General features: G+C 34.6%; 1 protein-coding gene across 1 annotated transcript in view; it reads right to left on the minus strand.

Moving 5' to 3' along the window:
- LOC105469058 (ATP binding cassette subfamily A member 10) overlaps positions 1-14,274 on the minus strand; it is a 95,665-nt gene that overhangs the window by 69,716 nt on the left and 11,675 nt on the right. The window contains 5 exon segments of the mRNA XM_071083513.1: positions 457-683; positions 2,714-2,817; positions 3,495-3,659; positions 6,272-6,476; positions 8,092-8,234. Coding sequence (XP_070939614.1) covers positions 457-683; positions 2,714-2,817; positions 3,495-3,659; positions 6,272-6,476; positions 8,092-8,187 — 797 coding nt within the window. The 5' untranslated portion in view covers positions 8,188-8,234.

A 14,274-nucleotide genomic window follows, 5' to 3' on the forward strand; every position in this document is an offset into this window, starting at 1 on the left:
GCTTGCACAGAGACTTGCCCCCTTGTGTTTCTGTGGTTGAATGAGAAGACCATGACCAGCTAGCCTACTGGCCCAAGAAGGAAGTGAGTCACAGGAATAACACGTGGATCTAATCTGTACCTTGAATCCAAGTCTGGCCAAGCCCAGACTAGATCTGCCATACTGCAGACAAATGAGAAAGAATAAATAATTGTTGCTTGAGGTTGCGGGGTTTGGGGTGGTTTTTATGCAGCATTTTTCTGGCAATATGTAATGATCATACATTTTTCTTCAACTCAGGGAAACATAAACACAATCCTTACTTATTTTCTACTGCAAGCATCTTAAACTCTAATGCAAGTAAGGTGATTAAATTGAATACATGCAAGAAAACTTGTGAGTACATTCAATTTTTTAAGAACCTAGTTTCTTTAATGATTAATGTATGATATACAATAAAGTAGCAACTTAACTTACCAGAATGCTGACTCTCGGAGACCCATTACTGTCATCAGTTTCTTAAACTCTCCTCTTTCCCTTGCAACATTTAATGATGCAAAATATATAAAAGAAGAGAAAGAAACTAAGCAAGTAAAAAGAAACCATTCATTCATAATTTCTCCCTTAGAAATGAAAGGTAGCATCTTCATATTTATTCCAATAACTGATGTCAACTCCTCCATTACAGAATGATTTGTTGTGACCTAAATTGGGACATTAACAAATTTATTATGTTAACTATAGACAAAATGTATTAGAAAACCACATACTTTTTATTTTCAATTTCAGTATTTACATATTCTCATCATTTTAAAGTATGGTGAACTATTAATATCAGAACAATCTTAATAACTTCTGGTACCAACTGACATGAATTATAAGAATCATTTGAGAAATTACTGAAGGTCTATCATGCATAATATGCTGTGCTAGGTGATGGGGAAATAGCAGCAATTCAGACAGAAACACTCTTCATTCTCATAGAGCTTTACATTTTGTAGCACAGCAGCAGAAGAAAGGAGAGGTATTAAATAAATCGTTGTATGATAAATTGTTTAGTTACAATTGAGCAACTATGTTAAACGAAAAGTAAAGGAAAATCAAGAAAGGCTTCCCTAAAAAAGTGACATTTTTACTGAGTGTTGAAGGCTGTGATCTTTCCTAAACAAAGACTGTGCGAAGAGGGTTGAGGATGGAGAAGAAAACTCTGAGCAGAGTAAACAGTATATGAAAAGGAAAGAAGGTATATAGTGCATTGGAGCACATAAAAGAGGCTCCTGCCACAAAAAAAAAAATAAATAAATAGACTGTAGATAAGGCTAAAGAAATAAACCACTCCCATAGTTTAGGCAAGACATGATAATGATGTGGCCTTGTGCAGGTGGCAGAACTGAAGTACATAGATTTGAGCTTAGAAATAAGAGGCCAGGTAAAAGATTGGATATGATGAGTGAGACAGAGAAAATTTTCTCTGATAATTCCCCAGTCCCTTTTGGTCAACTAGGTGGTTTTAGCATTCACTGAGATAGGGAAAATTTTATAAGACTCAGTCATATTCACAGAAAAACATTCACATTCAGTTTTCAGCATACTAAGTTTGAATTGCTTGAGACATCAAAGTAGAGGTATCCAGCAGACAGTCAGATACATGGAGCTAGAGCAGAGGTCTAGCTCTTTTAGTCCCTAGCTCCTTTAGAAGTCAGCAAACTTCAGTTCCCAGACCAAATCTGACCCACCACATGTCTTGTATATAACATTTTATTGAACACAGGCACACTCATTTGTTTGTGTTATCTATAGCAGCTTTCATACTAACAGCAGAGGTGAATAGTCACAACACATTTGGCTCCCAGAGCCTAAAATATTTACTGTGCGGTCCCTTATAGAAAAATGTTGCTAGTCTACAAGTTAGAGTTCTTGGAGTTATCAGCATATAAATTATAATTAGAAGTATGGGGATGAATGAGACCATCCAGAGAAAACATATAGGATAGAAAGAGATGCCTGGGATAGAACTTTGTGGAACTACAGATAGAAAGATATAGGAGTGTAAGGGGAGATAAGTTGGTAAGAAGACTGAGAGGGAAAGGCTAGAAACAGAGAAGGAAAATCAGGTGAGTCCTATGTTATTTAGTTGAGAAATCAAGTAAGATGAGGAATGAAAAAGTTAATTGACATGGGAGTTGTTATTTACCTTAGAAAAAGCCTTTTTGATGGTATGGTAGGGATAGATAATATTGACTTGAGTTGAGTCAAAGGAGGACAACCCTTTCAAGAAACTTATCCCTTAATAGAAGGAAGTTAAGGTAGTCGTGTGAAGAGGAAAGTGGATAAAGGAGGGTCTCGACCATAAGTGAAGAACTTAATTTTAAATCCTGAAGAGAAGAATCTAGCAGAAAGGCAGAGATTGAAAAGAGGAGACAGAAACAAAAGTCCACAGTTGAACTTTGCTGATGAAGTTGGGAGGGATGGGATCCAGACTACGAACTGAGGAAAGACATTAGGGATGAAGACAGAGAAGGAAAAGAATGGGTGTAGAGGGTTGTAGGTCTGCAGTTTTATAGGGTTTATGTTAGTTAGGAGACATTCCCGTCTGACAGCTTTTATTTTCTCTGAGGATGAGAGGCAAAGTATTACCTCCTAAGAGTGTATGAGTAGGGTAGGGGATGAGGCAGATATTTAAAAAGAGGGAAAAATACAGATTTAAAATAGAGCTTTGAAGTTAGGCACTTACTTCTATAATTGCAGCATTAATTGCAGCTTGAAAAGCTACAAACCCATTTAGCCAGTACTTTGCCAAGTAACAAAAAATTTCACCATGCATGGCCCAACAGTGTTCTTTAAGGAAGAAGAAAAACATGTCCATAGTTATATAATGGAGTCAATTGCTGGAATCAAAACTTTAACTTTGGCTCAAAAATAAAAATATCTAAATGTTAGCTCAAAGCCTATGATTATATGATATAGAGGATTTTTAAAGTACTCTACAAAATTGGAGAAAAAAGAATATATGATGCCAGGCACAGCGGCTCATGCCTGTAATCCCACCACTTTGGGAGGCCAAGGCAGGTGGATCATTTGAGATCAGGAGTTCGAGACCAGCCTGACCAACATGGTGAAACCCCATCTCTACCAAAAATACAAAAAAATTAGCTGAGTGTGGTGGTGTGTGCCTGTACTCCCAGCTACTTCAGAGGCTTAGACAGGAGAATCACTTGAACTCGGGAGGCAGAGGTTCCAGTGAGCCAAGATTGCACCACTGTACTCCAGCCAGGGTGACAGAGGGAGACTCCGTCTCAAAAAAAAAAAAAAAAAAAAAGGGACATATGAATAGTTGCCAAAATAATGAGACTCATCCTAAGTTAAAGACTGATGATTAAGTTCAGGGGGAAATGTATATTAATTATTTACATGGTTGTATTAATATGGTTGTATTAATATTCCTAGCAGCCATTCCAAACAGGGGATTCCGTGAAGTACCAAAAAAAAATTATAATCAGTTTTCATACAGTTACCTGTGTTTTCAGTGTGTTCCTTTATAGATGGGATTCTATATCCCCAATTAAACTTCAGCTGATATGAGAAAGTATCACGAAATATAACTCCCACTACTTCATAGTACTTTTTTGGAAGTACTATATCCATGGTCTCTTCGTCTGGTGTCCCAATGACTGTTCTTCCTACCATGTATGAAAAATATAAATAAATAATCATGTAAACTTATTACTGGAGGACATAAAAACAAAATACAATTGCTTATTTTATATAAAATTAGTGGTATTACATATTATTTCTGGATAGTTGCCTCTTAGTAAAAGGCTGAGTGAAACTCAATTGTTTTAATTTCAGTGTAAATACATGAAAAGACACAAAGGATTTTAAAAATTTGTAGCATATTGTTTTTAGTGTGATCTCATTTTGGTAAAGAAAAACTGAATTTGTGTGCCTATGTAAGCATAGAAACATATTCTATATATGACCATGTGCATATTTGCCTTAAAAGATACACACAATTTGAATGAGGGGTAGGGGAGGAGAGGAAGCAGTGGTGAAGACGAAAGGAAAAGCTCTCATATTTTTGCTTCATACAAGCATACAAGTTTGTACTATTCAACTTTTTTTAAAAGTAGATATTACTTTAGTAACTAAAATAATTTAGGAATTAAAAGGAAAAATATTTAAGGTAAGCAATACAAATACTGAGAATTTCCTGTTTTCTTTTTTTTCTGCCGAGATTATAAACTGGTATCTATCACATGAAAATAGTATGCTAGAAGTAAATTGTATACAAAGAATCAGAGTACAAAAACCAAAAAGTATAGTCTACCTACAGATTCTCTGAGGTCAAGAACACTCTCTAGGAATTAAGTTTATAGTAATCAGTGCATAATGAATGAGTTTACCATCTGCAGGAGTAATCCACCCAATAAGTGTTTAATAGATCTATTACTAACAGAAGCTTTGAAAATCACTGAAGTCCAGTTAGTGCCTCCTTTTTTACATGTTTATGTATTATGTTCTCAAAATTTTATTAATTTTAAATTTCACTCAGGGTGAAGTCTACATTAAGATGAAAAAGCTGTTTATTTTATGCTGTAGCCATACCTTTCAAAACTCCTCATCCTTCCAAATATAGAGTCAGGTGGTAAAACTTTTATGAGGACAATGCTAACATCACTGATTTTTTTCTAGAGGTATAAAAAATACTGTCAAGGCCAAACCATGAATACTTATGCTAAAAAGCAAGAGTTAGATAAATGTAGAGTAAGACAGTGAGAGAGGAGCTGTGGTTGGAACAGGCCAGCATGGTAGCTGGAATGAAGTACTTTATATAAGAAAGAGGCAGAGTCCAATGGTCCATAAGACTAAGACAGAAAGTGGCAATTAGCTTACACTGTGCATACAGTAAGAAAAGTCCCTGAGGGTTCAGTAAATGCTTCATGAGTTCAGAACAAATGAGTTAAATGACAACACAAAGGAAGCGAGTAGAGACAGATCAGGGCAGAATCAACACTGTGGTGAGGCAGAACATGTAAACAATGCAAGTAAGGGAGGCCGACCGAAGTCAAAGCTCCAGAAACTGCAATGAAGAATTACAAAACAGGGTAAAGCAGCCAGGGATAACAATACCCATTCCAAAGCTTGCATAAAATAATTAAAATTCAGAATTTGGAGGTGTCCCTTGGCATGGCAATCCAGACACCAAAAAACTAAAGAAAAGTTTCAGAAAGACAAGAAAAAGCAGTGATTAGAGCTGAGATATTAACAGATTGGATAAAATATACAAAAGGATGAAATGGTCAATGTTCAGAACACTAGCAGAATGAGAGTTAACAACAAGAGAAATTTGATGGTAGGCTAAGATTACTGAAGAAAATAACATTTTATCCTGATACCTTCTCTATGCAGGAGCAAAGGCCTCTATGGAGCAGGCCAGAGACCACAGCTGACAGCCAGTAGTTACTCCTAATGGCAGTAGAGATATAAAGGATGGTAGGCAAAGGTCTCACACAGTAAGTATGACTCTCAGATGTTCTTATTTCTTTATAAGATGCATACATCAAATTAATGCAGCAGCCTACATAACATAGAGACATCTATTTTCTGAGTCCAGATATCCAGAAAAAGTCTTATGGGGAAAAAAAAAAAAAGCCTCACTACTCTATGATCAAGGGCCGTGAATTTGTTGACGTTCAGTAGCCAATACCTGATTTGATTTTAAATAGATTTTACATGCCCTGAGCTATACATTTTAACTATTTTTATACACCAAACAGTAATGCTTTTTTAATGCCACTGCTAAGCTTGAGTTTGAATTTCAAACATCTTTGATTTATAATTCCTATATACTGGGAACTATATTTATTTCAATCTCAATTGAAAATAATTAAAAATCCTTTAAAATTTTTGAAACTCTTTAAATTATAGAATACCAACCCAAATAGAAAGTTTTTTAAGTTAAGTTCGGGAAAAGTGAAATTTATATCATCTAAAATGGGTCAAATATATTTTTTTTTCTTCCTACTGCAACAGCATGTTCTAGTATAAAGGGCAAACGGCATGTATGTCATTAAAAAAAGAAAAAAAGAAAAAAAAAAAAACAAGTAAATCTATTTCATGTCTTACCTACCTACCCTTAGCCTCACACCAACCCCTGTACTGTATATGTAATGAGAATCTTTGCCTCAGTTGAGAATGATTGACTCATAGCTAGGTAAGTAAATTCAACCTGCAAAAAGAACTTGAAAATTAAGTCACATAATACTGAAACATTGGTTATTGGACAACACACCTTTCATAAAGGAAGCCGAGGCCATCTTATTCATTATCCTTCGTGTTACGTTACCGACTGGTGTATATGCCACTACCAGGCCAGAGTCATTAAACTGATCCACACTTCCCAGGACTTTAGGAGGTTGTTCAGGAAAACGGGTAGCTCTGAAGTGTTCCAAAAAGATGCACAAATATAGCCCTAGAAACAATGTTATTGTCCATTCCTCCAGCATACAAAAGAGAAATGAGCCATGTTATAACGTGGTCCAGACCAGTGAGAAACATCCAAACACATTTTTAAGGCAAAATGTATTGTCATTGAGCATAGCTTCATTTCAGTCTGTAATTTTTTTCTGTCCCAATTAATATCTATCCTTTACAAAAACAACACCTTTTCAAAAATACACAACTTTTGAGATAATATCAACAATTGTAATCAATCTTAACCCAGTGATTTAGCATTCCTATTAGTGGGACTGCCACTGATTTTATGTCCTCATATTTGAGCCAACGTAAGTATACGGCAGCACATAGAACACATTCTTGCCAAAAATATTTAGCCAGAATTGGATCCTGCTTTTAGAGCCAACTCACTGCTTACAAAAAATATAGATGATAAAGGGATGACTTAAATGACAACATGGACAGGCAATCAGATAAAAAGACAACATGGAATATTCAACAGGAAAACTAGTTTTGTCTCATTGGTTACTGAAGAAATCAACCTTAAAAGACATTTTGGGGGAAATCTGGAAAATTGAATTTGGCCATGGAACTAGATGATATGGAATTATTTTTAATTTTGTGTAGTGGGATAGTGGTGATGTAGGGAACCAGGTTCTTAATTTTTGGAGACACTAGCTAAAATATTTAGCCATTACATATATTTTGGGGAAGAAGAGGAGACAGAGAGATGAAGCAAAGCTGGCAAGATGTTAACAGCTGTCAAATCTGGATGGTGGATGTATAGGTGTTTATTGTACCAATATTTCCACATTTCTGGATTCATATTTTTTTTAATTCTAGTGAGTGATAAATATAGATGTATCCTTCTTCAGTATATGAACCAAAATATTTGATTGAACTGCTTCAGAAGCTATTGCAGAGATTTAAAAGGACGATATGAATCCTGTTAGTTCCCACTGAAATGATATTGACTATTTCTGAACAGACTGAAATCTCTACATGGTCAAGGCAGATCCAGTTATGTCTCATATTCATGTCAGCATACAATGTCTTAATATTCATGTCAGCATACAAGAAACTCAACAGAATGCAAAGGTATTGACAATCTGTGATCTTGTTCCATGAAACCACTCCATGTTGACAAAAAGCATGGCTTTGAAGAGATTCCAAAAATAGTTTGCAAATTTTTACTCAAAGATATTTTCCCAGTCTTACCAAATAACATGACATTAATCGAAATGTTCCCAGATAGTATCAGGGTTTGCCCATTTAAAAATCTATTTTACTTTTCCTAGCTTATCTTTCCCCTGGCTGTCCCTGCCCCCAACACAGAAGTTAGCTAAAGGGGTAAATCAGAATGACTGTGAGATTTGAATGCATTAATTATGTGGAAAACAGCTGGTTCTATTCTGCAACAGATTATTTTTCAGGAGCTGTCAGATGAGCTCTTTAGTTAATTTCACCTTTGACACAAATAGTATCCTATTTTGCAAAATATATCATTTTGCAGTATTTAGAATCTCAACTCAACTAGCCAGTATGATAATTAAAAATCAGAATTTATAAACAAGAAAAGTAATAAAAATGACATAATACTATATGATGGATTTTCACTTATTAACCACGAAAAAAAATATATATAGTGAATCATACCAATAAAGTCTCTCTTTTTATTCTCCATTTTTTAAGAAAATTCTTGTACAGAAGAGCCTGAATTTGTTGACATACACTTATCTCTTTTTTAACCATTTTGTCCTGTTCATTAACAGGGTAAAGTAAATATTGTAGAGCAATAACTAGGGGAAAAAAGAAAAAAAGGAAAGTTCAGTTACAGAAAGCCTTTGAACATTTTGAAAGCATAATTTTCAGATGCACCAACTAAATGCCTTATATGACATTGTAGTAACATATTCAATCAGGATTTTAAAAAAGAATATAAAGTATTAGTGATTGTAAAATGTCTTCTCAGTTGCTATTTCTCTCCAGGCTTTTATGGCTATGAGGGAGATAAAGGCGATAGTATATAAGTCTTTTCTCCTTTTGTCTCAGGAGTCACTTTTTTTCTGTGAAATCTTTTTTTTTTTTTTTTTTTTTTTTTGAGACAGAGTCTCGCTCTGTCGCCCAGGCTGGAGTGCAGTGGCCGGATCTCAGCTCACTGCAAGCTCCGCCTCCCGGGTTTTTACGCCATTCTCCTGCCTCAGCCTCCCGAGTAGCTGGGACTACAGGCGCCCGCCACCTCGCCCGGCTAGTTTTTTTGTATTTTTTAGTAGAGACAGGGTTTCACCTTATTAGCCAGGATAGTCTCGATCTCCTGACCTCGTGATCCGCCCGTCTCGGCCTCCCAAAGTGCTGGGATTACAGGCTTGAGCCACCATGCCCGGCTCTGTGAAATCTTAACATTACATCCACCTAAAGTAAATCCCTCAATAAGATCTTAGCAATGTTTAGAATCCAAAAACCACTTTCTCTTTACTTGTTAAGAAAAATAAGTTTAACAGGAAGAAATCACTTTCTGTTCCTTGTCAGTCAGCAATTTGACCACAAGCAGTCTTATTTTGAATTGCACATTTGGCACATTTATTTGATATCTTGTTAACCACTGGGCAAAGCAAAGTCAAAAACACTATGGTCATTCTTAGAATCCCAAAAAGCTAATTCATTAAATCTCCATTTATGAAGTAAATATGTAAGATACATACAGATTAAAATCAAAAACATCAGCTAATATGACTAGAGTAATTGATTTGTAATAATGATTCTTATTCTTTGTTTTCAGTTTGAAAATCCAGAACTGATCATTTAGTATCACAACTACGACTATTGAAGTCCACTTGAATAAATGTTGATGTTATATACAAATTATAATGTTCGGAGAGAACTTGCTATATTTCCCTTTTTTCATAAAATAAAATGCAAAGCCAGCAAAACCCAATATAATCTCTACATTCTAACTTAAGAAAGTAGAAACATTAAGACACCAATCTTCACTTTATGGATGCAGAGGTCTACTTAAATAGCTCCATAAGCAAACCACAAAAACATTTTAAAAGAACAAAAGAACACAGAAAAAAGGAACTTGCTGTAATGCTCACACATTCTAAAGAAGTAAAACCTTACAAATTCTCCAAAGGATATTCAGAGCAGTGTCAGAGAGAGAATTTATTGTCTGATAATATTTATATACACCTCTGAATCCATCCATCTTTCATTTATCACACTAAAATGTTACATAAGTTTTTAAAATAAAATAATCCACTAGTACTATAACATAAAGCATAAAATAATGTAGAACATCTGAATAATATAATTTTTAAAATTTCAATCGTTTGGCATTGGCTATATACTTTATATCTTAATAATCTTATGCAAAGTGAAAATGTAAAACAAATTTTAACTTACAGTTAAGAAAATAAGAGACAAGTATTTAGAAGCACTTGGATCCACTCGTCTCTTTTTGTCCAAGAAAACAATGAAGAATCCTTCAAGGACTCCTCTACAAATGGTTGTCTCTTTTAAAACTGTTTTTATTCAGTTTGGCTTCTGAAAAGCCATGGTCTGTGTGTAGAACATGCCAACAAATTCTGTTGGGTTTTTTCCTATGTTTTTCTTCTTGTCCAGTTACTCTTCAGAGACCTGAATGAATTGTTGGCTGAGTGTGTCATGTGGTATTTGTTTATTGCTCTATCTTTTTGGCATACACACAAAAAAAGAGATCAAATTCAAAAAGAAAAACCCACATATTTACAATTGCATAGATAACTACATATTTACAATTGCATGACTTTTAATAATTAAAAATTTGATAACCAAGCTAAAAAAGGAGCAAATTAAAGAGAAAGTTGAACACAGAGAGAGAAAATGAGGATTACTCATCTTAGAAATCTGAATCATTCCAATGAGAAAGTTTTATCTGAAAGTTAACTACATTTCAGTTAAATGGTTCCTTGTATTCACTAATTCCTATGTACTAGAAAGTGTTCTAAGGGTTTAAATGAATTCTCCCATTTGATACTTAAAGCAAACCTACAAAGTTGGTACTCTATTTATATTTGTTAAACAAATTTGAAAGGTGGGGTTAACAGGTGAAGTTATTTGCAGATGTTTAAATAAGTGTGAAGCCAACAGATGAGTCCAGAATAGTGTTTGGACTCCAAGATCCCTTACTCTCAACTACCACTATGAAAATGGTACTAATCAAGACAATGATATCTAATACCCATTTTAAAAGTGTAGTGGTATAGACTAGACAGGCATAACTTTAATGATTTTGTTACTTTTTTTTCAGCTACAACTAAATTGGATATTCTCAGAATGGCAAATAACCCCTCTTCATCAACGCTGAAAATCTTATTATGTGATTTTAACTATAATAACACATTTCTTGGTATGGATACAGAAGCTAATGACCATTCATGAACATGACAAAGACAGAAAGGGTAAAGGACTCAGAGACTCTTCAAATTTTCATTAGGAATACAGAAATAAATGGTTCCTTTAATTGTAAATGTCACTAACAACAAAGGAAGCATACTTTAATTGCTTTCCTTTGTTGTTAGTGACATTTCTCTTCCTATTCAGGCAAAATCATTACTAGAAGTAAAAGTTCATGAAATAGACAACACGAAACTTAACCTGGTTCCAATCCCAGACATTAATGGTAATATTCAGTTAAATGGGTGGGAAAAACAACTACAATCATACTATGATACAGACATACACCCTTTCTAATCACCAAATTTTAAAAATATTTTTTATTTCCATAATTGCTGTGATTTGAATGTCTCCTCTAAAATTCATGTTAAAATTTAATTACCAATGAAACAGTATTGAGAAGTGTAGCCTTTAGAAGTGGTGATTAGGTCATGGGGGCTCCACCTTCATGAATAGATTAATACATTATCTTGGGAATGGACTCCTGATAAAAAGGATGAGTTAGGCCCAATTCTCTCTCTCTGCTTCATTCACCTTTCACCTTTCCACCGTGGGATGACCCTCACCAGAAACCAGTGCCATGCTCTTGGACTTCTCAGCTTCCAAAATTGTGAGAAATAAGTTTCTTTTCTTTATAAATTGCCCAGTCTGCTGGGTACAACTAAATCTGTGGTGTTCTATTGTAGCAATAAAAAACATGCTAAGACAATAATTTTAGGGATTTCAATCTCCAATATGGTACAGTCAGGAGTCTGAGACCTGCATTGCAGACCTGTCACTCATTGTCTGTGTCCCTTGGAGAGGTCATATAAAATCCTCAGGTCTCTGTTACACATTTATAATAGGATTTGGATCCTTTTCATTCTAAGCCTTTGTATATTTATAATTATATAGTTCTGCTACAGAGTCAGAATGTTGAAATACTCCAGATTTAGGCTTATGCACATCCACATAATATAATACCAACTAGCGCCTCCTCATCAAACTCTTCCTTACTCTTGAGTCCTTGACCCCTGAAAGCATGATAGCTTTCAGCAGGTAAATGTACTAATTAATGAACAATCAGAGGCAATTTAGCAGAAGTTGTCCTCCACATATCTCTACTTCATTCTAATTTCCCAGAGGAAACTGAGCCAATTTTTCTCTAAACTCAACACCGCTGCATAATCCTTCAATCAAATTCTATTACCTAATCTAAAAATCTGGCTCTCTTGGTTATCTCTTTTTATTTTACTGTTAACTTCTATTATAATCTCTCCTCTCCTTCAGCAGATTATAGCAGGGACTGCTCTAATCTCTTCTCTCCTTCCATCTTTCTTTAGATATGTCTGGCAATTACATATGAGAAAATATTGTCACTGCCAGCTTTCTTAAGCTACCTTATCTTATAAAGTATCTTATACATTAGCTCATCTTCTCACAATTACTGCCAAAATTTCCATTGTATTAATTTCCTAGGGCTGCCATAACAAAGTACCACAAACTGGGTACCTTAGAAATTGATTCGCTCAAAGTGTTAAAGTCTAGATGTCCAAAAATCATTGTCCTATCTGAAAAGCCATGCTCTCTCTCCCAGCTTCTGGTGATTGCCAGCAACCCTTGTCATTCCTTGACTTGCAGATATATAACTCTAATATCTGTGTTGTCATTACATGGCATTCTCTCTTCTGTGTGCCTGTGTCTTCAAATGGCATTCTCCTGTGCATTTGTCTCTTTCATTCTACCAATTTTGAGTTAGTTTGCTCCTGTTATTCTAGTTTCTCGAGTTGCCATTTTAGGTTATTTGAGATCTTTCTACTTTTTTGATGTAGGCAAATATTGCTATAAACTTTCCTCTTAAAACTGCTTTTGCTATATCCCATTGGTTCTAGTATATTGTGTTCCCCCTTTTTGACTCAAGAATTTTCTTAAAAAATTTCCTTTTTAATTGCTCCATCGATCCATTAGTGGCTCACAAGGATGTTGTTTAACGTCCATGTATTTGTACCATTTCCAAAGTTCCTCCTGTTACTGATTTCTAGTTTTATTCCATTGTGGTCAGAAAAGCTACTTGATAAAATTTTGATTCTTTTAAACTTGTTGAGACTTGTTCTGTGGCCTAACATATGACCTTTCCTGGAGAATATTCCATGTGCTATTGAGAAGGATGTATATTCTGCTGCTGTTGGACAGAATGTTTTGTAAATGTCTGTTATGTCCATCTGGTCTAATGTGTGGTTTAATTATAATGTTTCCTTGTGGATTTTATGTCTGGATGATCTGTCTATTCCAGTTCCTTACAATTATTTATTGCAGTATATTTGTCCTTTTAGATCTATTTATATTTGCTTTATATATTTCAGTACTCTTGTGTTGGGTACATATGTATATATAATTATTATATCCCATTGCTGTACTGGCCTCTTTATCATTATATAATGGCTTTATCTCATTTTACAGTTTTGGTTATTTCATCAGATGTAAGTATAGTTACTCCTACTCCTTTTTTATTTCCACGTGCATAAAATATATTTTTCCATCTCTTCACTTTCAATATGTGTGTGTCTTTACAAGTGTAGTGAGTCTTTTGTGGGCAGCAGATAGTTGGGTTTTGTTTTTTATTCAATCAGCCACTACTTTATGTCTTTTGATTGAAGAATTTATTTCATTTACATTCAAGTTAATTATTGATAGATAAGGGCTTACTGCTGCCATTTTGATACCTGCTTTCTAGTTGTTTTGTGGACGCTTTCTTCTCTTACAATCTTCCTTTGTGTGTAAATGATTTTCCCTAGTAGTATTTTGATTCCTTGCCTTTTATTTTTAATATATCTATTATAGGTTTTTGCCCTGTGGTTACCATAAGGCTGACAAAAAACATCTGATAGTTATGACATGTTATTATAAAATAACTTCTTAACTTTGATAGTAAAGACATAACAAAAAACTGTACACTTAATTCCATTCTCCTCCCATATTTTGAATTTTTGATGTCACAATTTTTATATTTTACATTTTATATTGCCTATTTCTTAACAAATAATTTCACTTATTTTTAATAGTTTTGTCTTTTATTCTTCATACTAAGGATATAAGCGGTTTATGCTCCACAATTACAGTATTAGAATAACAATCATGTTAGCATTCTTGTCTTTAGATTAGAACTCCCTTCAGCATTTCTTACGGGACAGGTCTGATAGTAATGAATTCCCCTCAGCTTTTGTGTGTCTAGTAAAGCCTTTATCTCTCCATTGCTGAAGGACAGCTTTGCTGGATACAGTATTCTTGGTTGGCAGTTTTATTGTCCTTCAGTACTCTGAATACATCATGCCCCACTCCATCCTGGCCTGTAAGGTTTCTGCTGGCAAAGTCTGTTGTCAGGTGTATTGGAGTTTCCTTATATGCTATTTGCTTCTTTTATTTCTC

This window comes from Macaca nemestrina, chromosome 17, assembly GCF_043159975.1.
Source record: "Macaca nemestrina isolate mMacNem1 chromosome 17, mMacNem.hap1, whole genome shotgun sequence".
Classification (NCBI taxonomy): domain Eukaryota; kingdom Metazoa; phylum Chordata; class Mammalia; order Primates; family Cercopithecidae; genus Macaca; species Macaca nemestrina.